Source organism: Notamacropus eugenii, unplaced genomic scaffold, assembly GCF_028372415.1.
Source record: "Notamacropus eugenii isolate mMacEug1 unplaced genomic scaffold, mMacEug1.pri_v2 scaffold_124, whole genome shotgun sequence".
NCBI classification, from domain to species: Eukaryota; Metazoa; Chordata; class Mammalia; order Diprotodontia; family Macropodidae; genus Notamacropus; species Notamacropus eugenii.
In genome coordinates this window covers 115,264-139,175 of record NW_027325155.1, presented here as the reverse complement: position 1 = coordinate 139,175, position 23,912 = coordinate 115,264, and the positions used below count along the sequence as shown (strand labels likewise).

General features: G+C 35.0%; 1 protein-coding gene across 1 annotated transcript in view; it reads left to right on the top strand.

Moving 5' to 3' along the window:
- LOC140517033 (transcriptional regulator ATRX-like) overlaps positions 1-23,912 on the top strand; it is an 84,595-nt gene that overhangs the window by 19,988 nt on the left and 40,695 nt on the right. The window contains exons 6-16 of the mRNA XM_072627897.1: positions 807-909; positions 1,989-2,159; positions 3,099-3,237; positions 5,457-5,569; positions 10,007-10,153; positions 10,340-10,517; positions 12,006-12,143; positions 12,591-12,766; positions 13,317-13,434; positions 18,633-18,763; positions 23,121-23,209. Of these exons, the coding sequence (XP_072483998.1) occupies positions 807-909; positions 1,989-2,159; positions 3,099-3,237; positions 5,457-5,569; positions 10,007-10,153; positions 10,340-10,517; positions 12,006-12,143; positions 12,591-12,766; positions 13,317-13,434; positions 18,633-18,763; positions 23,121-23,209 (1,503 nt within the window). The remainder of the gene's footprint in view (positions 1-806; positions 910-1,988; positions 2,160-3,098; positions 3,238-5,456; positions 5,570-10,006; positions 10,154-10,339; positions 10,518-12,005; positions 12,144-12,590; positions 12,767-13,316; positions 13,435-18,632; positions 18,764-23,120; positions 23,210-23,912) is intronic.

The following is a 23,912-nucleotide window of genomic DNA, read 5'->3' as shown; positions in this document are numbered from 1 at the left end:
CCCAGTCTGTGGATAGGAGAAGAAAATAGGAGAACTTTGGACTTATTAAGAGTGAATTGAAATGAGAATATTGATAACATTAACAGCTTTCAGATATTTTAAAGCGTTTATTGATCCTGTAATAAACAAGAGTCTAAAGGAAGGAAAATGAAATTTGACACTTATTTTCTGCCCAACAACAAACATAAAATGTAGAGACGGGTACATTTTCAGATATGGCTAATGTGGGAGCTTGTTTTGCTGAACTCAAAGCTAGTATAATAATACGAAATATTATTTGTAATTGAGTGAAAGTGACATGAGTTTAACAAAAATGCTTTTGATGTGAAAAATATTAATAAATAAAAAATAAGATCATAGGTTTGTCCATTATTAATGTCAGTTTAACAGAGTACTAGAAAAGTTGGCTAAAGCAATAACGTAAGGGAAATTGAAAGTAACGCTTTGGCTGCATGTTATAGATTTGGCTATGCAACAATTGTAAGTCTTTTGTTGTTTTTGTGATTTTGCACAAACCTTGTAATATTGTATGAAATGATCCTTGGTCATTTGTGTCCATATGAATTAGCAGAAATTGATGGGAATCACTTTAACTAGGTTCCCTGCCCTTCTTAATAGCAAGGTTAGAAAAATAACTGAACAACAACTTATAGAGAAATAGAAAATAGAGATATTGGTGTATATGTGTGTGTGTGTGTGTGTGTGTGTGTGTGTGTGTGTGTGTGTGTGTGGTATATGATGTGTGTGTATTCTCCAGTGGTATGTATTTTATTATGATACTCAGTTTTACCTTCATTCCCTATCAGCTCAGCAAAAAGCATAATGGTCCATAGTAATCAACGAAGTTACAAACAGAAGAAAAGGAAACATATTAAAGTAAAGGAGAATTTATCAACTGAACATAATAAGGTATATATTAGCCTTTTTTCCCCTTCCCTAACCTTAAATAAATTATTTCTCTACAGTTTTATATACATATATATGTATGTATATGTATGTATATATACATATATATATAACCAGTTTAAATATATATGTATATTTTATTTTTTCATAGTTTAAACTATAACAATTAATTTTCATAGATATGCTAATTTACACATGATACACATTTTATGAAATAATACAGTACAACTAGATATATTTAGGTGCTTTTCTACTAAAACAAATTATCTTTGCTATAGTTACTTAGATATCTTGTTGTCATTTGCTATTCCTACATGCATATTCCTGAAGCTGTGCTAAAGGACTGACTTTTCATAGTGCCATTTTTCATTTTATGAAATTTCACCAACACTGTGTGTCCTAGGATTCGTGTTAAATTTGCTTTCTATTTCATTTGTAGCATAATATTATAAAATGTTTTCCAAGTGTAAGCCTGTAGCTAGCTGAACCTTGGTATTTTTATCACTTTTGCATAGGATTATTTAATTTATTAGTAAATGCGTATCAATTTTTGCTGTTCAGTTTTGTGTTTCAGTCATTTTTCAGTTGTGTCCAACTCTTCATGACCCCATGTGGGGTTTTCTTGGCAAAGATATTGGAACAGTTTCATATCCTTCTTCAGTTTGTTTATTCACGGTCACATAACTAGTAAGTGCCTGAGACTAGATTTGAACTCAGGAAGAGGAGTCTTCTTGACTCCAGGTACTATATCACCTGCATCAACTAGCTACCTCTAAATATTTCTCAGATGTCCATTAATGATGACATTTGTTATGAATTTATCTTTAATATTTTTAAAAACATAGCACACTCAAAACAAGCTATCATAGTTATTCCTTCCCATGTACTTTTGTACATTGAAAGTATTCTACTTAAATTAAGTATATCTTATAGAAATAGAGTTGAAAGGAATCTCTATAACCTTTAAAGTCTTACCCTTAATTGTCCTTAATCTATATGCACTGAATAGTGATTTCATTTTGTTTGTGTTGGATTCTAGGGTGTTTTTCCCTATATCTAACAATTACTTCCAATTATTACAGAATCTTTCTGAAAATGATGAGTCAAAGTCACCAGAACAAAGTAGAAAGAAAATTAGAAATATCCTTGAAAATGATAAATTACAAAGAGAAACACAGAAAGCACTTAAAGAAGAAGAGAGGAGAAGAAAACGCATTGCTGAAAAACAGCAAGAAAGAGAAAAATTAAGAGAGGTGAATTACTAAATACTAGATATGATTCTTGTCTTCTTGAATTCCTGCTAATATTTTAAACATATATTCTTCCAGGTTGCATATACTAACCTAATGTGAATTCAGCATTAGCCTTAATACATGGTCAGTTTTTGTGAATATTCCATGCACTGCTGAGAAATTCACTCTCTTCTACTCAAATCCATTCAGTATTCTCCCAATCTAATTCAATCCATTAACTTCTTTCTTGTTTATTATTATTTTTTTTCCAAATTGATTAATTTGTTTTCAGTTTTCAACATTTACTTCCATAAGTTTTAAATTTTTCCCCGGTCCATCCCCCCCAAAACACACAATCTTCTGTGGGCTCAAGACATGTGTTCCCATTACACATAAATTACACATCCATTTTTACAGTCATGTTGCATAGAAGAATTACAGCAAATAGGAGAAACCATGAGAAAAACAAAACAAAACAAAATCTGACAAAGAAGAAAAGAGTCCACTTCATTCTACATTATTCTTATTATTAGTTCTGACTTTGATGACCTTACAGGCATTTACAGATCTAAATCTGTGATCTGCTGAATTGCCTTTCTTCTGTGAGAGTTCTTTTCTATAGAACTGGAATTACCCAGAATGTTTAAAGCCGAAGCAATTAATTAAAACTTTAATAGAATATGAGATACTTGAGAACAGAGACTATGCTCATGTTCTCTCAGTTTCCCAAATGCATTTCCTCTGATAAATATGTCATACTTGATGAGGTTAATTGGAGTAAAATGAAAATTGCTAAATCCATACTTTTCTAAAAATAACTTTTGCCATTTGTTTTGTATTTATCATTATCATTTACCATTGCAGATTTGAGACAAAAAAAATTTAAAAAAATTAATACATTAATTGTTCCTATTTTTATTTTCCTGATAATTCAACTGATTTTTACCCTTTTTCTTGCAGGTGGTAGATGGTTCTGCTTCACCTACTGAGTGTCCAATTACAATCAAACTTGTTTTAGATGAAGATGAAGAAACCAAAGAACCTCTGGTTCAGATTCATAGAAACCTGGTTACCAAATTGAAACCTCATCAAATAGATGGTATGGATGTATGATGTATTGATATATTTAAAATACATTTTAAGTGACTTATTTACATAATTCTTTTTATTGTCTTAGAACATAAGCAGTTAATATATAGTTTGCATGCATTGGTGAAAGGAAAATTTCTTGGGGGATATGTGTATTTTTTTTCATTTTTTCATTTTTTTTCATTTTAAGCATTTTATTTTATTTTAAATATTTTAAAAAAATTTACTCATTTATTTTTAGATTATGATATTCATTTCCACAAAATTATGAGTTCCAATTTCTCTCCATCTCTTCCCTACCCTCACTCCATAACACCTTGTATTCTGATTGTTCCTTCCCTCAATGTGACCTCCCTTCTATCACACCTTATTCTTCCCTTATCCCCATGTTCTCTACCTGTATTTCTTATTTCCCAGTTATATGCAATAACAATTCTCAACATTCGTTTCTAATACTTTGAATTCGAACTTCTCTCCCTCCCTCCGTCCCCACCCATCCCCACTGAGAAGGCAAGCAATTCAGTACAGGCTATATATGTGTCGTTTTGCAAAAGACTTTCATAGTAGTCATGTTGCGTAAAACTAACTATATTTCCCTCCATCCTACCCTGGCCCCCCTTTTTTCTATTCTCTCATTTGACCTTATCCCTTCCCAAAAGTATTTACTTCTGATTACTCACTTCTTCCATTTGCCCTCCCTTCTATCATCCCCCTCATCTCACTTGTCCCTTTCTCTCCTACCTTCCTGTAGTGTAAGATAGATTTTCATGCCAAATTTAGTGAGCATGTTATTCCCTCCTTAAGCTGAATGTGATGAGAGTAAGCCTCCTCCCTTTTCTCCTTCATTGAAAAAGATTTTTCTCTTTGCTTTTATGAGTGATAATTTACCCCATTCCATTTCTCCCTTTCTCCTCCCAATATACTCCTCTCTCACTCCTAAATTTTATTTTTTTTTATAGTTAACATCCTTTCTGATTCAACTCAACCTGTGCTCTCTGTCTATGTGTGTGTGTGTGTGTGTGTGTGTGTGTGTGTGTGTGTATGTGTGTGTGTGTGTATAATCCCTCCACCTATCCAAATACTGAGAAAAGTCTCAAGAGTTACAAATATTATCTTTACATGTGGGAACGTAAACCATTCACCTTTAGAAACTGTTGACTTGATTTTCAAACACTTCCATGGCCTGAGCTCATTGCATATCCATTTTGGAGTTACTGGATGCAGAAACCTTGACTTCCTGTGACAGTATGCATTGTTATTGCTCCTCTGAAAGGATGGAAGGAAATACCTGTTCACCAAGAGAGTAACCTTCTGTGGTCTTATTTTTTTCCCCTTTTTGGGCATTTTCCCAACCAGTTACTTGGTTTCTGAATCCTTTGTCAAGAGGAGGGTCCTAGTGCTCTTCCTCACTCCAGGACCATGCTCAGGGCTGAGATTTAGATCAGTTTCTCAATTCCTCCAGGGGCTTTAAGCAGAGCTGCTCTCACAATGGATGCTGCTGCCTGACTCTGCCACTGCCATGCAGCTCTATTGCCCTGCTGCTGCTGCTGCTGCTGCTGCTGCTGCTGCTGCTGCTGCCTGGGGCCTGTGCTGGGGGGAACCCTGATCTCCTCTCACCCAGCCTGGAAAGCCTTCTCACTGACCTTTGAAGCTTTCTTCAGCGCTTGTGGGCTGAGGGATCTGAGACTCTCCCTGCTGGGGATTCTGCCATGGCCTGTTCTGGTATTGTTCCTCCTGGTGCACATGGCCAGCGTCCTGTGGGATAGACCTTTCCTGTCAGCCTTCCAGGTTACCTTTGACTGGAAATCTCTTTCATTCTGTTGTTCTGTGGCTTCTGCTGCTGTAGAATTTGTTGAGAGTCGTTTTTTGCAGGTATTTTATGGGTTGTGGGGGAAGAGCTAGTGGATGTGCATCTTTCTAATCTGCCATCTTGGCTCTGCCCCTCTTAAAATTATTATTAGAGAAATTTAAATACAATTGTTATTTAAATTTCTTTAAACAAACCTAGACATGAAACAATTGATAAAAATTAACAAGTATGAATTTAAGGGTTTTTTTAAAACTTAAGCTCACCAAATATATATTATATATTCAGCATATGTAAAAGCCTGAGGACTGAGAGAATATAAACAGTTCCCGTCTGGTTCCATAGTCCTTGTTAAAATTTTGAAATTTTGATTAAAAAGTCACACAAATTTCAAAGTTTTTTTGTTAATTTATTTTACATAGGTGTTCAGTTTATGTGGGATTGCTGTTGTGAAGAATCTGTAATACAGACAAACAAATCAGCAGGCTCAGGATGCATTCTTGCCCACTGTATGGGTCTTGGGAAGACACTACAGGTAACATATTATAAAAATTCAAGATAAATTGTATCTTATCTTGCTATCTTGAAATTAAGTGTAGTACATATTAAACTTCCTAAAATATCTTGAACTTGTTGCTTATTCAGAATTGCAGCCATTCCTTTGCTAATTCCTTTCTTAATGCCAAAGACTTTCACCTGGAAAGGTATAAAGCTTTTTAAGAAAGGAACTTTTGCAAATCTTGAGAATGCAAAGGAAAAAGACAGTTCTTGTGCTACAGAGCTCACAATCTAATTGGAGAAAAGTGTATTTGGTAAATTTGAGATAATTTACAGAGGTAAAAGGAAAACCAGAAGACTAAGAAGAAAAGGTATGGGGAACAACCAGAGAAATTTCCTGGAGAAAAGAAATGAAATGTTTTCTGGGAGAAAAGAGCAAGATATAGAGGGACCAAGGTGAAGGTTTTAAATGCTAGTAAGAAAATTTTATATTTCATCTTCCTTGTAATGGAATTTATTGTGAAGAGAAATGACATGGGCACAGTGGAAGTTTAGGAAAATCAGTGATAACTAAACAGAAGAACTTTACAGACTCATAAAAGACTAACATAGACACATTTGGATGTATATAGTCATTTAGGAAAAATCACTTGAGGAGTCAATGTGGAGAATGGATTGGAGTGAAGATAGATTTGAAGCAAGAAGACAGTTATGAGAGTGTTAAAAATGAAGAAGTCCCTTAGGGGTGAAAGCTGCAACGACATCTAGCCCCACTTAGCAACCCCCAGTTTTCTATGTTTCTTCTAATGTCAGTTACATCAGTTTCCACCATCACCTCATTTCCCTATCTTCATACATGTCAGGTAATTTCCTCAGTGCTTCACTAATTTGTTTCTGATGTCATCATTCATTCAGGATTTTTTTTATTGTGTCCAAATCTTTGTGATCCCATTTGAGGTTTTCTTTCCTTTTTTTATTTATTTAAGTTTTCAACATTCATTTCCAAAAAATTTTGGGGTTCCCAATTTTCTCCCCATTTCTCCCCTCCCCCCAATTCCAAAACGCTGAGCATTCTAATTGCCGCTATCACCAATCTGCCCTCTCTTCTAACGTCCCTCCCTTCCCTTATCCCCATCTTCTCTTTTGTCCTGTAGGGCAAGATAAATTTCTGTATCCCATTATCTATATTTCTTATTTCCCAGTAGTGAGAACAGTACTCGACAGTTGATCCTAAAACTTTGAGTTCTAACTTCTCTTCTTCCCTCCCTCCCCACCCATTCCTTTTGGAAGGCAAGCAATTCAGTATAGGCCATATCTGTGTAGTTTTGCAAATGACTTCCATAATAGTCGTCTTGTGTAACACTAACTATATTTCCCTCCAGCCTATCCTGCCCTCCATTGCTTCTATTCTCGCTTTTGATCCTATCTCTCCCCAAGAGTGTTGACTTCTAATTGTTTCTTCCTCCCATTACCTTCCCTTCCATCATACCCCCACCCTGCTTATCCCCTTCTCCCCCACTTTCCTGTATTGTAAGATAGGTTTTCATACCAAAATGAGTGTGCATTTTATTCCTTCCTTTAGTGGAATGTGATGAGAGTAAACTTCATGTTTTTCTCTCACCTCCCTTCTTTTTCCCTCCACTAAAAAGTCTTTTGCTTGCCTCTTTTATGAGAGATAATTTGCCCCATTCCATTTCTCCCTTTCTTCTCCCAATATATTTCTGTCTCACTTCTTAATTTCATTTTTTTTTAAGATACAATCCCATCCTATTCAATTCACTCTGTGCGCGCTCTGTCTGTGCATGTGTGTGTGTGTGTGTGCGCGCGCGCGCGTAATCCCACCCACTACCCAGATACTGAAAAGTTTCAAGAGTTACAAATATTTTCTTTCCACGTAGGAATGTGAACAGTTCAACTTTAGTAAGTCGCTTGTGACTTCTCTTTGCTGTTTACCTTTTCATATTTGTCTTCATTCTTGTGTTTAAAAGTCAAATTTTCTTTTCAGCTCTGGTCTTTTCATCAAGAATGCTTGAAAGTCCCCAATTCCATTGAAAGACCAATTTTCCCCCTGAAGTATTCTACTCAGTTTTGCTGGGTAGGTGATTCTTGGTTAGTCCTAGTTCCTTTGACTTCTGGAATATCATATTCCATGCCCTTCAATCCCTTAATGTAGAAGCTGCTAGATCTTGTGTTATCCTGATTGTATTTCCACAATACTTGAACTGTTTCTTTCTAGCTGCTTGCAATATTTTTCTCCTTGACCAAGGAACTCTGGAATTTGGCCACAATGTTCCTGGGAGTTTCTCTTTTCGGATCTCTTTCAGGAGGTGATGAGTGGATTCTTCCAATATTTATTTTGCCCCCTGGTTCTAGAATATCAGGGCAGTTTTCTTTGATAATTTCATGAAAGATGATGTCTAGGCTCCTTTTTCGATGATGGCTTTCAGGTCGTCCCATAATTTTTAAATTGTCTCTCCTGGATCTATTTTCCAGGTCAGTTGTTTTTCCAATGAGGTAGTTCACATTGTCTTGCATTTTTCATTCTTTTGGTTTTGTTTTGTGATTTCTTGGTTTCTCATAAAGTCATTAGCCTCCATCTGTTCCATTCTAACGTTGAAAGAACTATTTTTTTCAGTGAGCTTTTGAACCTCCGTTTCCATTTGGCTAATTCTGCTTTTGAAAGCATTCTTCTCCTCATTGGCTTTTTGAAGCTCTTTTGCCAATTGAGTTAGCCTATTTTTCAAGGTGCTATTTTCTTCAGCATTTTTTTGGGTCTCCTTTTGCAAAGTGTTGACTTGCTTTTCATGCTTTTCTTTCATCTCTCTCATTTCTCTTCCTAGTTTTTCCTCCACCTCTCTTACTTGATTTTCAAAATCCTTTTTGAGCTCTTCCATGGCCTGAGACCATTGAATATTTACTTTGGATGTTTGGGATACAGAAGCCTTGACTTTTATGTCTTTCCCTGATGGTAAGCATTGTTCTTCCTCATCTGAAAGGACGGGAAAAGATATGTGTTCACCAAGAAAGTAACCTTTTATAGTCTTATTTTTTTCCCTTTTTGGGGCATTTTCCCAACCAGTTATTTGACTTTTGGGTCCTTTGTCAAGAGTAGGGTATACTCTGGGAATCTGTAATATCTCGGTTCCTCCAAGGTGTCACAATGCAGTGTGTACACTGATCGGGAAGCAGGGAGATTTTTGTGTCCAGAATCTTAGTAGTTACTTCTCCACAACCACCTGGTCTGCACTGGAGGCTGATTTTCAGATATGCTGGATGGGCAGGGCCGCCATTCAGTGTGAGACAAAGACCAGCTCAGCCAGGGCCTCCACACAGGGCTGAGATACGAGTCAGTTGCTCAGTGCCCCCAGGGGTTTTACAATCCAACAATGTATGTGGGCTGCTGCAGGGGCTGCTGTGAGAACTGCTGCCACCTGCCTAATGTGGCCTCTGTGACCACTGCCTAAGGCCGGAGCTATGGGAAGGCCCTTCTCCCTTCCTGGCCAGCTGATAAAACCCTGTCACTGACCTTTGGCGCCTGTGGGTAGAGGGATCTGAGGACCTGCTGCTGCATTCCGCCCCCGAGGTGTCTTCCTCTCAGAGTCTCATTGCTCGGCCAGAGCTGGGCTGGGCTCTGCACTCTGCTCTGTGTCCAGTGCAACTGGCATTTCCCGTAGGTCTTTCAGATCACCCTGGGCTGGAAATTTCCTTCACTCTGTTGTTCTACTTCCGCTGCTCCAGAATTTGTTGAGAGTCCCTCTCTACAGGTATTTTATGGGCTGTGGGGGGAGATCCTGAGTATGTGTATCTTTCTACTCCGCCATCATGGCTCGGTCCCCCCATTTGAGGTTTTGTTGTCAAAGATACTGGAGTGCTTTGCCATTTTCTTCTCTAGCTCATTTTACAGATGATGAAACTCATGCAAATGGGTGAAAGTGACTTGCCCAGGGTCACACAGATAGTAAGTATTTGAGGCTAGATTTGAACTCAGGAAAAGTAGTCTTCCTGACTCCTGGTTCGACACTCTATGCACCTAGCTTTCCCATATTTTGGGAAGAACAGAAGGATTAAAAGTGTTTTATTCAATTCCAGTAGTGAATCTAAACCTAAATTAGGTCCAGTTCAAAACATGAATAGAGAAATTAATCAGAAGTCAGTGTACATGATGAGGACCAAATAATAGCAAAAAAAAAAAATTGACTAGGTTTTATAAGCTAGGAAATCACTGATGGGAATGGTTTGTGGATCACCTGTGTATATTCTGACCACTAATTTGCCAGAGTAAGAAGATAACACATGAAATTGAATAAATTTCACTTTACCTTTTTAAAGAAGCTATTAATGCTTTTAAAAAGGAAAGCAGATTAAAGAATAAACTTTCAGCAATATTATAACTATTTCTAAAGTAATTTTAAAAATTACTGATTGTAGTTATATTTATTTCAACCTGTAATTAAGAATACTTGATTTTTTTTAGGTGGTTACTTTTCTTCATACAGTTCTTTTGTGTGACAAATTGAATTTTACTACGGCTTTAGTGGTTTGCCCCCTTAATACTGCCCTCAACTGGATAAATGAATTTGAGAAATGGCAGGAGGTATTGGAAGATGACAAAAAACTTAAGGTGCTGTGAATTTTAAAATTTTTCACATACGAATATGTATTTTACAGTATATTTTATTTTAAAAATGGATTTTAAAAATAAAATTTAGTATATTTTTAATTGAAGTTGAGGAATATTTTAATGAAATATTTTAGTACTTTTTAGGATTAAAAATATCTTTTGATGTCTGATTTTCTTTTGGCAAAGGTATCTGAATTAGGAACTATGAAACGACCTCAAGACAGAAGTGATTTACTACAAAAATGGCAAGACAATGGTGGTGTTATGGTCATTGGATATGAAATGTACCGAAATCTTGTACAAGGAAGGAATGTGAAAAGTAGAAAATTTAAAGAAATATTTAATAAAACACTTGTTGATCCAGGTAAAATAATATATTTAATGTTGAAATTTCAAATCATATTTTGATTTTATGTTTTTGCTCATATTTATTGAGCATCCAAAATAGTCTTGAAGAGAAGATAGAAGATATAGAAAAGAAAAGTTATAAGTTGTGAATTGGATAGAACATCAAAGTACTTTTATCTTTAGTCTTCTCATCTGGTAGCTATAACTATTATCTCCATTTTATAAATAAGAAAATTGAGTCTCAGAGAAGTTAAATTGACTGGTCCAGGGAAAGAGGCAGGATTCAAACCCAGGTCTTCATCCAAGTTGAGCGCTCTATCTGCTATATTACGTAGACTTAAAATACTCTATTTTTATTATTTCTGTTATATGCCAGGTATTGTGATAGGTGCTGTGGATATAAAGCTACATAAATATAAAGCTAGAAATATAAAGTTCCTGCTTTAAGGAACTTCTATTCTAATTTACAATTTTTATCATTTATACAGATAAATAAATTCCAGAGGTTAATATTTTCTTCTAGGGTCATGTTCACACTTGTGCTTTAGGAAAGTCCCTTTGGCAACTTTGTAGAGGATAAATTGGAATTCTAAGAGGTCTGAGGCTGGACAATTAGGACATTATTAGTGGATAGTTCAGAGAAAAATCAGCAAGATGGAATGATATTGCCCTCACCAGAAGTGGAAGGTTCAGATAAAAGGAAAACTGTCATTTGTTGGCATAGGTATGAAATAAAACTGGTCTTCAGTTGGAAACTAATCAGGTGGTGTGAAAAATTCTCACAAGCTATCAATACAGACATGGAAAAGTGCTTGTAACTAATAATAAAATTTGTGGAAAATGGTTAAAAGAGTCAGTGTTGGTGATGCTGTGTAAATTCAGACACACTTTATACTAATAGTAGATTTGTAAATTGATCCAGCGGTTCAGGAACATAATTTGCAATTGGAATTGTATAAAATGAAAAGGTTTCTGTATTTTTAATGCTCCTTGAGTCAATTATACCTGATCTTGTGCTCCCAAGGAAGTCAGAGACAGAGGTAAAAAGTGACATATATTCCATAATATGGGTGAGGGGTCGGAAGAAAGCAGAGACATAAAACCAGTAGTTAAAATTTGGAGAATGTTTCAACCAGTTGTGATTTTTTTAATGAAATGGAATTTTTTTTATGTTTTTACAAAATTGCGATTTTTTTCTTTGATTTCAGGTATGATTTTTTTTGCATTGTAGAGTAAGTGAAAGGTTTAAGAAATCAAAAATGTGGTGTACAAATGAAAAATAAAACAAACAAATCTTAAATGACACATTCTTGGTCAGGTGAATGTCTTGCTTCAGGTATTCTGACTCTTAACCCACTGATCTTTCCATTTATTTGGCTAGTGTGGGTCACTAACATAGATTTTCAATATTTAATCATTGTTCTACTGTGCAGTTTGAACTTAGATAAGCATTAATTAATACAATTTTTGAGAGAACTAAATAATAGTAAGAATTTTTTGGTAGGTCCAGATTTTGTTGTGTGTGATGAAGGTCACATACTAAAAAATGAAGCGTCAGCTGTATCCAAAGCTATGAATTCCATTCGTTCAAGAAGAAGAATTATTTTAACAGGAACACCTTTACAAAATAATCTAATTGAATGTAAGTAACATTTTGCTTTTAAGTTACTTTGAGCTATTCTTTCAGCTTGAATAGAACATGTTCCTAATCTCCTTACCAAGTCTTTTTGAGAATTTTTCTTTTATTTCTTAACTTGTCTGAAGTGTTTCAATTATTATATTATTAATTTTTGTTGATATTTTGTTCAATTATTTCCTTGTTTTAAAAAAATTTTTTACTAAACATTACTACAGTTTTGTTTCTTACTAAATTTTCTGAACTATTTCCAAAAAATATGCTTAGCTGCATGTCAAAATATTGGTTGGATTGTTAAATAATGATTTGTCAAGTGCTAATTCAACCAACATATTTCATCATATCTCACTTGAAAAAAAACTTTATTTTTCAACATTGTTGCTTTTAATGATATAAAATTATTTGAATGAAATTTGAAATGTTTACATTGAAAATTTATCTTTCTTTTCTTAGATCACTGTATGGTTAATTTTATCAAAGAGAATCTTCTTGGTTCTATTAAGGAATTTAGAAATCGATTCATAAATCCAATTCAAAATGGCCAGTGTGCAGATTCCAGCATGGCAGATGTTCGAATAATGAAAAAGCGTGCCCATATTCTCTGTGAAATGTTAGCAGGCTGTGTTCAGGTAAATGTAAAATGTACTCATTCAGTTTTACTTGAAAAATCTGTAATTTCACTTGAAACCTCTTTATGATATGTTGTTACATTTGAAGCATAAGGTAAGAAGCACTGCTGTAGGCTGCACAACAGTGACTACTAATGACCACCCAGTCCAGAATCCCTCAGTTTTGTAGCTATGAAAAATGAAGGCAGAGAACCATTCAAGGAGTCAGAATTTTGTTTGTCTTTATGAGAAATTTTGAGTAGAGATAATATAATAAATTTGTGAAATGAAAGGTAATAGAAAATTAAGAACTGTGTATGGTGACAAGGAAGTCAGAAGGAAGGACCATTTGTTGGATAGTGAAAAGAGAATTATTATTATTTTCATTGGAATAAGGTTATGTTTTTCCAGTAGTGAAGAAAAAAAGATCAGTACTTAAATTTGGGAGAACAAGTGACTGATTATGTTAAGGAGATTACAAGTTTGAGAGTTAGGCTATTTTGAAATTTGGAATATACTAGAATTATGAGAATATGAGAACATAACTTATTTTTATTTGGTTATTTAACAGAGGAAGGATCACACAACATTAACAAAGATTTTACCGCCCAAATACGAGTATGTACTGGCAGTAAGAATGACATCTGTTCAGTGCAAGCTTTATCAGTACTATTTGGATCACTTACCAGGTACAAAATTTTTTAAATTACTTTGATTATTCTTTCATGTTAATTTGTAAGGATTAATTAGTTCCTCAAAAATATTGTTACTTTAAAAAATTGGACCATAGTTACAAACCATTCTGAAATAATACACTGACTAAAATCTGATAGTATTTTCTGGTAATAATGAACTTTTGAGAAAACTTCTGAGAAAAGTAAAATAAGGGATTTGATGACAGTTTTGTTTGAAACTTTTGGAAAGAAAGATAAAGTGGGAAACACTTTGACGGACTATAATAGTTATGGCCTGTATTACTATTATATAGAAGGATGAGAAGTAATCTGGCAACAAGGGTTTTGGAATTATTTTATTTAAAAAGATTCTGTTTCAGAGATTATCTCAGCTACAAAACTTGTACTGGTGGCATCCCTAGAAAACAGACATATACATACATACATACATACATACATACATACATACATACATACATACATACATATATATATATATATATATATATATATATATGAAATTTAAAGAATAACTTTGGGAGCAAAGGGAGAAGGATATTAAAGTGTTAACAAAATTCAGATAAAGGTACATTTTCTGGTTGAGATTATATACTATATCTGACAATATTAAATATTTTCTATCCTTAGACAAGTGGTACCACAGTAGAATCATGAAGTGTGTTATGGATTATACATTTTAGATGGATAAATGAGTAAGGAAATTATGAATTTTGCTCTCATAGAATATTTTCAAAATATGAAAATAGTAAAAACTAATAAAAGTTACTGAAGAATCATGAAAAATGTAAACCACAAGTGACATAAATATTTAAGTAAAAGCTACAGATAATTCATGAAACATTCTGTCTTAATTCCTGTGGTCTATTTTTTCCATAGATGAAAAGACATGTATCATTATCTACTCTCTATAATGATTATTTCAGTTTATATTTAAAATTGCAAAGTTTGGCTTCTTTTAGTGATCATGTATTCAAATTGAAAAAGTCATTTTGCCTATTATTCTTGTAGCCCTAATTATTTCATTTTACCCACATAAATCTTGAATTTTTCCCTCCTGATTTCCTCATAATTTGGCATTTAAAGTCTTATATTCTGGTCTCTCCAATTACTCAATTATTCTTCTTATAATCAGTCTTCTTGTGCCTTATACTCCCCTCCCTGTGCTCTTCAGGCCTTAACATTGGATTCCTTACTGTTCTTTGATCAGCACACTCATTCTTCTGACTCTTAGCATTTTCTCTGCGTGTCCCCTACATGTTTTGTGCATCTCTAACCCTAGTTTTCTTCAAATTTCCCCTGAAATTTCACATTCTACAGGAGACCTTTCCCGTTTCCTCGTAATTTCTATTGCCTTCCCATTAGTCATTAATTTCAAATTTTTCTGATATTTAGCTTGTTTGCAAGTTACTTCTCTCTTTAGATTACAAGTTTTTGAAAGGACTGTCTTTTACCTGTCTTTGCATTCTTAGTTCTTAGCACAGTACCTGGAAAATAAAGAGTTTTAAGTATTTATTGATTTACAGTTTATCTCAACTGCAGTTACATAGCTTCATCAATGTTTTCTCTTCTCTTTTGATTCTCAAAAATTTTTGACATTTGATTACTCCCTCTGATTATTTTCTCTTTTTTTGCTTTTCATGGCACTTTGTTCTACTCCTAATTCTCTTATTACCTTTCTAGCTGTTTCCTTATCTCTCTGAACATTAGTTCCCCTAATACTTTATTGTTTTATCATTTCCCTTTTCCATAAGTATTGTTGTTCTCCATATTCCTGTCCTGGGCACTCTTCTTTTTTTCTTTCAATTATTTTTCTTCCATGGTGATGTGAATCAGGAATATCTCACCCTGATGATGATGAAAATAGATTTAGACAAAATAAACACTTATTCTTATTGAAAGAAACACTTGGAAGCATAAGTATAAATGTATTTTTTTCTTAAAGTGATAAAATAAATCTACCTAAAACTACCAGCAAGCATTATTTGCTATTGGAGGTAAGCTGGAAACCTTCCCAGTAAGATCAAGAGAGAGAAACTAGGATGCCTGTTACCATCAGTATTATTCAATATTGCGTTAGAAATGCTAGCAGTAGTATTATGAGAAGAAAAATAAATTGAAGAAATCAGGATGGGCAATGAGATAAAATTATCTTCTTCGAGACATTATGATGATATGTTTGGAAAATCCCAGGGATTCAACTAAAGTTAATTGAAACAGTGTTTTAGTAGAGTAGCAGGATATAAAATAAATCCACATAATCAGCATTTCTGTATATCACCAACAAAAGTGTGGAGGAAGGGATAGTGAGAGATACTCCATTTAAAATAACTATGGACAGCATAAAATACGTAGGAATATACTTGCCAAGATAAACCCATGACCTACATTTATAACACACTTTTTATACAAATAAAGTTATATTTAAATAATTGGAGAAATATTAACTGTATATAGGAGATCAATATAAGAAAAATGACAGTTCCACTAAACTAATCTATTTATACAGTGCCATCCCAATTAAATTACCAAACGATTATTTTCTTGAGCTAGAAAAAAATAACAAAATTCATTTGGAAGAACAAGAAGTCAAGAATATCAAATGAAAAATGGAAACAATATAAAGGAAGAAATATCAAGATCAAATCAGTGGAATATAGTAAATAAATATTTCAATTTTAATTTTTTTTCTATAAAGACTTAAGCGTTTGGGATAAAAATGCACTTTTAGTAAAAATAGTTGGGAAAACTGAATCTAAGTACAGGCCAGTGTTTTGTTCAGTCATTTTTCAGTAATACCTGATGTTTGTGAACTTTTTTAGGGTTTTCTTGGCAGAGATACCAGAGTGCTTTGCTGTTTCATTTTACATAAGCAACTGAGGCAAACTGGTGCATGATGTTGTATTCGAGCTGAGATCTTCCTGATTCCAGGCCCAGTATTTTCTCCACTGTACCACTTAACTGTCCCTAGATCAGTATCTTACATCATTAACCAAGAGAAGATCAAAATGATACATGACCTAGACATAAATACAGATAGCACAAATAAGTTAACAGAACATGGAATCTACTACATATGCACTTATGGATGGGAGAAGAATTTATGAGTAAAACAAGTGATAGAGAGCTGTGAGATATAAATGGATAATTTTGATTACATTAAACTAAAAAGGGTTTGTACAAATAAAACTTATGTGGCCAAGATGAGAAGGCTGGCAGGAAATTGGGGTCCCATATCCCAAACATATAGGGAACTTACAAAATTTGAGTCGTTCCTAAATTGGTAAATGATTAAAGGATATTAGCAGCCAGTTTTTGGGTGAAGAAATCAAAACTTCTGAGTCTTATGAAAAATGGAGAAATGAAAATGAAGACTTCTTTGAAATACCTGTCAGATTTGATAGGAGAAGCTGGCAAATGATAGAGGGGATGTGGAAAATTGGGACACTAATGCATCATTGGTGCAACTGTGAACTGATCCAACCATTTTGGAGTGTAATCTGGAATTTTTCCCCAAGAGTTATTAAACTACCTATGCCCTCTACCCTTTTGGCCCAGCAATACCCCTACTTACTCTTGTTTCCAAAGATGATTAGGGAAAAAGGAAATGAAATCATATATTCTAAAATATTAATAGCAGCTCTCTGTGTGGTGAGGAAAACTGGAAATTAAGAGGGAGCCTGTTTTTTGGGGAAGGAATAAGTTGTGGTATGAGAATGTGAGGGAATACTATTGAGCTGGAAGGAATGATGAGCAGGTTGATTTTAGAAAAAACATGGAAAAATTTGAATGAAAAAATGAAAAGTGAAGTTAACAGAATGAAGAGAATGTTGCCTACAGTAAAAGTAATATCGTTTTAAGAACAACTTTAGATGACTAAGTTATTCTGAGTATCATAAATCTTCAAATCAACTACCAAGGACCACTGAAGGAGAATGCTTTCCATCCCCAGGATAAGAATTGATAAATAGAAGTATGCACAGGATAGTTTTACATACATTTATAAATCTGTTTCAAGTGGTGTCCTTCTCTAATGTAGAAGCAGAAAGGAAGACAGTTTGAAACTGAAAATGTAACAAAGAAAATAACGATTTTGATTATTGAGTGAAGATTAGATTGTTGTGAAACTGTGAGACCAATTAAAGGGACACAGGAGATAATAAGGAATTTGTCTGTGTACTTGAAATTAAGGAAACAGATTGGAGGGATGTGAAAATGATTTGGAATATGTTTGAACATGGCAAGTGTATGAGTAATGAAGATTTGAGAATGACACATAAGTGATAGGAAAAGCTGCAGATGGATGGGTTTTGTGTTGTGGTAATAATCAGTTTATAGGGTAACGAGCTCTAGATGTCCTTATAAGGATTCAAAGGACTGAGGTGGGACACTGGGCCTAACAGCAGTTCAAATACAGCATAGTTACTATCTTTGTGACTGTGGAAAAGTCACTTAACCTGACTTTCTTAATTTCCTTATCTGTAAAATGTTGATAAAAACAGAAATTATCTCCCAGAGGTGTTTGTGAAAATCAAATGAGACATTTGCAAAGCGCTCAGCACAATATGTGAAACATAGTAGATTTTATAGAAGTAACCTGTGATGAGGATGATATGGTAATGTAGATTTAAGTTTTATTTAGAAAGGATCAAAGTATAAGGTAACAGAAGAAAGAAAGTTGTACCTAAATCAGTGAAAAGTAGTAATTAAAGATCACTGCTGGGAAAATGGTGTCCAATTAAAAAAGAATGGTACTAAATAAGTTATGTAATCATAAAGAAAAAAATTGTGAAGTGAAATAATTAAATGATTCCAAATCAAAACATTAAAATATTCTGGCATCATCTCACAACTAGACTTCCCAGATTGTGAGCTTGATCCAGACACGATTGTGTATCTATTCCTCTTTTCCCCTTTTCTACTCCTCTACTTGCATTGCCTTCTCTTGGGTAGGCAACCCCTATTCTTATATTTGTTATATTTTTTCTTATATTTCTCTAACAAGTATAGAATTATAAGTAACAAGAGTTTAAAATTTTTTTTAAAAATGTCAACCTCCCTCCACATCTGTTAAACATTTAAAATATACTTGGATTCTTATTGAAATAGAGGCAACTGTAGATAGTGGTGTTGATGACTTTAGTAAAAAAAATTTTTGTTAAAATTTTCATTAAAAAACTGCCTTTTATTATCAGTTGCAGGAAGTATTACTGAAGGGGGAAGAGGAAAAGCAGGAGCAAAACTCTTTCAGGACTTTAATATATTAAGTAGAATTTGGACTCATCCATGGTGCTTACAACTGGACTATATTAGCAAAGAAAACAAGGTAAATTAGATATTCATATTTAAGTATCTATTTCTGATTTCATTTTTTTAAATTAATTTATTTATGTAACTTTTAACATTCATTTTAACAAAATTTTGGGTTCCAAATTTTCTCCCCTTTTGTCCCCTCCCCCCCCCAAACACAAGCATTCTAATTGCCCCTATGACCAATCTGCTCTCTCTTCTATCATCCTTCTCTGCCCTTGTCTCCATCTTCTCTTTTGTCCTGAAGGGCAAGATAACTTTCTATACCCCTTTACCTGTATTTCTTATTCCCTAGTGGCAAGAACATTACTCGACAGTTGTTCCTAACACTTTGAGTTCCAACTTCTCTTCATCCCTCCCTCCCCACCCCTTCCCTTTGGAGGGCAAGCAATTCAATATAGGTCAAATCTGTGTAGTTTTGCAAATGACTTCCATAATAGTTGTGTTGTATAAGACTAACTATATTTCCCTCCATCCTATCCTGTCCCCCATTACTTCTATTCACCTTTGATCCTGTCCCTCCCCATGAGTGTCGACCTCACATTACTCCCTCCTCCCCATGTCCTCCCTTCCATCACCCCCCACACCCTGCTTATCCCCTTATCCCCCACTTTCCTGTATTGTAAGATAGGTTTTCATGCCAAAATGAGTGTGCATTTTATTCCTTCCTTTAGTGGAATGTGAAGAGAGTAAGCTTCATGTTTTTCTCTCACCTCCTCTCTTTATCCCTCCACTAATAAGTCTTTTGCTTGCCTCTTTTATGAGAGATAATTTGCCCCATTCCATTTCTCCCTTTCTCCTCCTAATTTATTTCCCTCTCACTGCTTGATTTCATTTTTTTAAGATATGAGCCCATCCTCTTCAATTCACTCTGTGCACTCTGTCTCTATGTGTGTGTGCGTGTGTGCATGTGTGTGTGTGTAATCCCACCCAGTACCCAGATACTGAAAAGTTTCAAGAGTTACAAATATTGTCTTTCCATGTAGGAATGTAAACAGTTCAACTTTACTAAGTCCCTTATGACTTCTCTTTGCTGTTCACCTTTTCATGCTTCTCTTCCTTCTTGTGTTTGAAAGTCAAATTTTCTTTTCAGCTCTGGTCTTTTCATCAAGAATGCTTGAAAGTCCTCTATTTCATTGAAAGACCAATTTTCCCCCTGAAGTATTCTACTCAGTTTTGCTGGGTAGGTGATTCTTGGTTTTAGTCCTAGTTCCTTTGACTTCTGGAATATCCTATTCCATGCCCTTCTATCCCTTAATGTAGAAGCTGCTAGATCTTGTGTTCTCCTGATTGTATTTCCACAATACTTGAATTGTTTCTTTCTAGCTGCTTGCAATATTTTCTCCTTGACCTGGGAACTCTGGAATTTGGCCACAGTCTTCCTAGGAGTTTCTCTTTTTGGATCTCTTTCAGGCGGTGTTCTGTGGATTCCTTGAATATTTATTTTGCCCTCTGGTTCAAGAATCTCAGGGCAGTTTTCCTTGATAATTTCATGAAAGATGATGTCTAGGGTCTTTTTTTGATCATGGCTTTAAGGTAGTCTCATAATTTTTAAATTGTCTCTCCTGGATCTATTTTCCAGGTCAGTTGGTTTTCCCAATGAGATATTTCACATTATCTTCCATTGTTTCATTCTTTTGGTTTTGTTTTGTGATTTCTTGGTTTCTCATAAAGTCATTAGCTTCCATCTGTTCCATTCTAATTTTGAGAGAACTATTTTCTTCAGTGAGCTTTTGAATCTCCTTTTCCATTTGACTAATTCTGCTTTTGAAAGCATTCTTCTCCTCATTGGCTTTTGAACCTCTTTTGCCAATTGAGTTAGCCTATTTTTCAAGGTGCTATTTTCTTCAGCATTTTTTTGGGTCTCCTTTAGCAGGCTGCTGACCTGCTGTTCATGCTTTAACTGTATGTCTCTCATTTCTCTTCCCAGTTTTTCCTCCACCTCTCTAACTTGATTTTCAAAATTCTTTTTGAGCTCTTCCATGGCCTGAGCCCATTGGGTGGGCTGGGATATAGAAGCTTTGACTTCTGTGTCTTTGCCTGATGGTAAGCATTGTTCTTCCTCATCAGAAAGGAAGGGAGGAAATGCCTGTTCACCAAGAAAGTAACCTTCTATAGTTTTATTTCTTTTCCCTTTTCTGGGCATTTTCCCAGCCAGTGACTTGACTTCTGAATATTCTCCTCACACCCACCTCGCCTCCAGATCCTCCCAGCCAGCACTTGGGGTCTGAGAATCAAATGCTGCTTCCCAGCCTCAGGGCTTTGGGCGGGGGCAGGGCTGCTATTCAGTGTGAGATTAAGTTCAGGTGCTCAGGTGGGGGCAGGGCCGCCTCACGGGCTCAGTTCCCTCAGGGGGTTTATGCAGAGACCTTCAACAATGGATCCGGGCTCCTGCCTGCTTGGGGAGCCCCAGTCTGCTCCCGCCTCCACTGCTTCCCTCCGAGGGGGCCTGAGTTATGGGGGCATCCCACACCCCTCTTGACCTGCCGAAGAGACCCTCTCACTGACCCCCGTCACCTGTGGGTGGAGGGACCCGTGAGGCCGCTGGAGATCCCGTGCCCAAAGCCTGCTCGGATCTTCTCCTCTCGGTGCCAGGCCGGGGCAGGGCTGGGCTGGGCTCGGCGTCCACAGCGTGATGGACCTTTTGCGAGAGGTTTGCAGGTCCCTCTGGAACAGAGATCTCCTTCGCTCCAATGTTCTGTGGCCTCTGGTCCTGCAGAATTCGCAGTGAGTTGCTGTTTACAGATGTTCTATGGGTTGTGGGTTCGGAGCTATGTGTATGTGCGTCTTTCTACTCCGCCATCTTGGCTCTGCCCCGATGTTCTGATTTCATTTTATCCCATTTTCTTCTGTGTTATACTCTCTTAATGATTTCTCCCTGTCTCCTGGCTTCTTTCCTAGTCTGAATAAACATGTCTATGTTTCCCGTTCTCAAAAAACGCTCACCTGACCCAACTGTTCCTGTTAGGTATTGTCACATTCCTTCCTTTTGTAGCAAAATTTCTTGAGAAAGCTGGCTACTGTAGGTGCTTTCTATTTTCTCACTGTCTTTTCTTAACTCTGCAGTTTGTCCTCTCACTATTCAGTCAAAACTTCTTTTTCTGAAATTACTAATAGTCTCTTTATTGCCAAATTGAATGGTCTTTTCTTAAACTTCATTCTTTGTGACCTTTCTGTAGTGTTGTCTGTGACTCCTAGTTTCCTGTTTCCCAACTTCTGAGTTTTCAGTGTCGCTAGTTGCCATTTGGACATGCTATACTAGTTAACCTGAAAGTATTTGAAATTCATCATGTCTAGAACCAGTTGTAGTATCTTTGGACCTCTGTTTTTGAAAGTATCCAGTATCCTTGCTTTTGGTGTCCAAATAACATTGGCATCAACTTCAGCTCCTCTATCTTTCATACCACTTCTGTGTTAATGTTGACATTTCCACATTCAAAATACATTTTATATGTCCCATTTCAATTCAGGCCATATATGATGTATATGTAGTTCTCTGTTTTCCCTAAAATCAAATGCATTATTTGACTTTTAAATTCCTTAAAACCAAACCTAACTTTCTATTTGTCTCGTATGTGAATCTTCTTATTTCTGAAAATGTTCTTTCTTACCATTATTATGTCTTTAACCCTGTATGTTGCATTGCAACTACAATTTTTTTTTTTGCTGCTATGTTGTTATTTCTCAGGATTTCAAGATTCCAGGAGTTCCTGGACCTTTGGTACTTTTATTCTCAAGCCTCTACTATCAGATTTAGTTGTTTGTTGGCTGTTAATAAGAAGCACTGTTTAGAGACCCAACCGTAGACTCAACACATTAAAACTTCCATTATCTTGTGATTTATTTCTGGGGATCAGATGAAAAAAAGTCAAATACTAGTAATCCCCTCTTTGTTAAGGTTATCAGAACATAACAAATAGTATCTTCGAATTTTTAGGAAATATGAGGAAGTGCAATTAATGCAGTATACATGAATGAATAATAATAGTTTTTACATGACAACTTATGGTTTTCAAGGCACACATGCATTACCACTACTTTAAACATACACTCTGTGAGATTGCACCACTAATATGATTGTCCCCATCTTACAGATGAGAAAACTGAAGTTTCTAGACATTAACTTAATTGTACAGTATCATACCCTGGAAGAAGAAAGCATGGTATAATTGAAGGTATAGTGTAGACTGAATACTTCATGATTCCATTCCCCGCAACAATCTCTGTATTATGCCATACTTAAGTGTATGGGGGTTGAGAGTTACAAAACTGACACAAAAGCTTTAAGTACTTTACAGTATGATAAATAAGCAAAAAAAAATATAGATATTTTCAATACATTGTAATGCTTGTTAAAAAATTTTTCCCTTCAGGGATATTTTGATGAAGACAGGATGGACAAATTCATACCATCAGATTCTGAGGAAACCTCAACGAGTTTAAGTTCAGATGACCTTCCCAAGTAAATGGAATCTTTCTTTACATAAAAATGCTTGTTTTTTAAATTTCAAACTTCCCTAAATAGTAATGTAATAAAATAAAAAGATAGCGATATTCTCATATGATAACTTATCATATTAAATTTTACTCTAACATTATCTGTTAGGAATGATCTATCAATGTGTATATTCACACTACTATAGTTTATAAATTGTCATGTATTATAAATATTGTGTACATTTGAATGAATATATATATGCTGTATGCACATGTACACATGAATACATTTACATATACTGATACCCATATACTTATATATCATAACATTTGCACTTGGAAGTACTTGAATGTTTCCTTTTCTGTTTTTCTAGTCACCTTCTTTCTTGGAATTTTAGAAATTAACAAGGAAAGTCAGAGTACTTATACAAAAAGTTCTAATAATAACTTAGCAACATTTTTAAACTTTATAATATTTTTTCAATGTATATTCCTTTGGATCTACAAAATATTTTATTTAAGTTTAAAAATTTTTCAGAATGAGCAGTACCACATTTAAGTCCTTCACAAAAGTAAAATTTATGCTTTTTCTAGGAATATATGTTATCTGAATAAGAATATATCAGTGTTTTACCACCAAAAATATTTATTTTAAACCTAATTTTCTAAGGAAAAAAGGAGCTGCATTGCTTATTTGGGATGATATATTGTTAAACAAGCAAAACTTC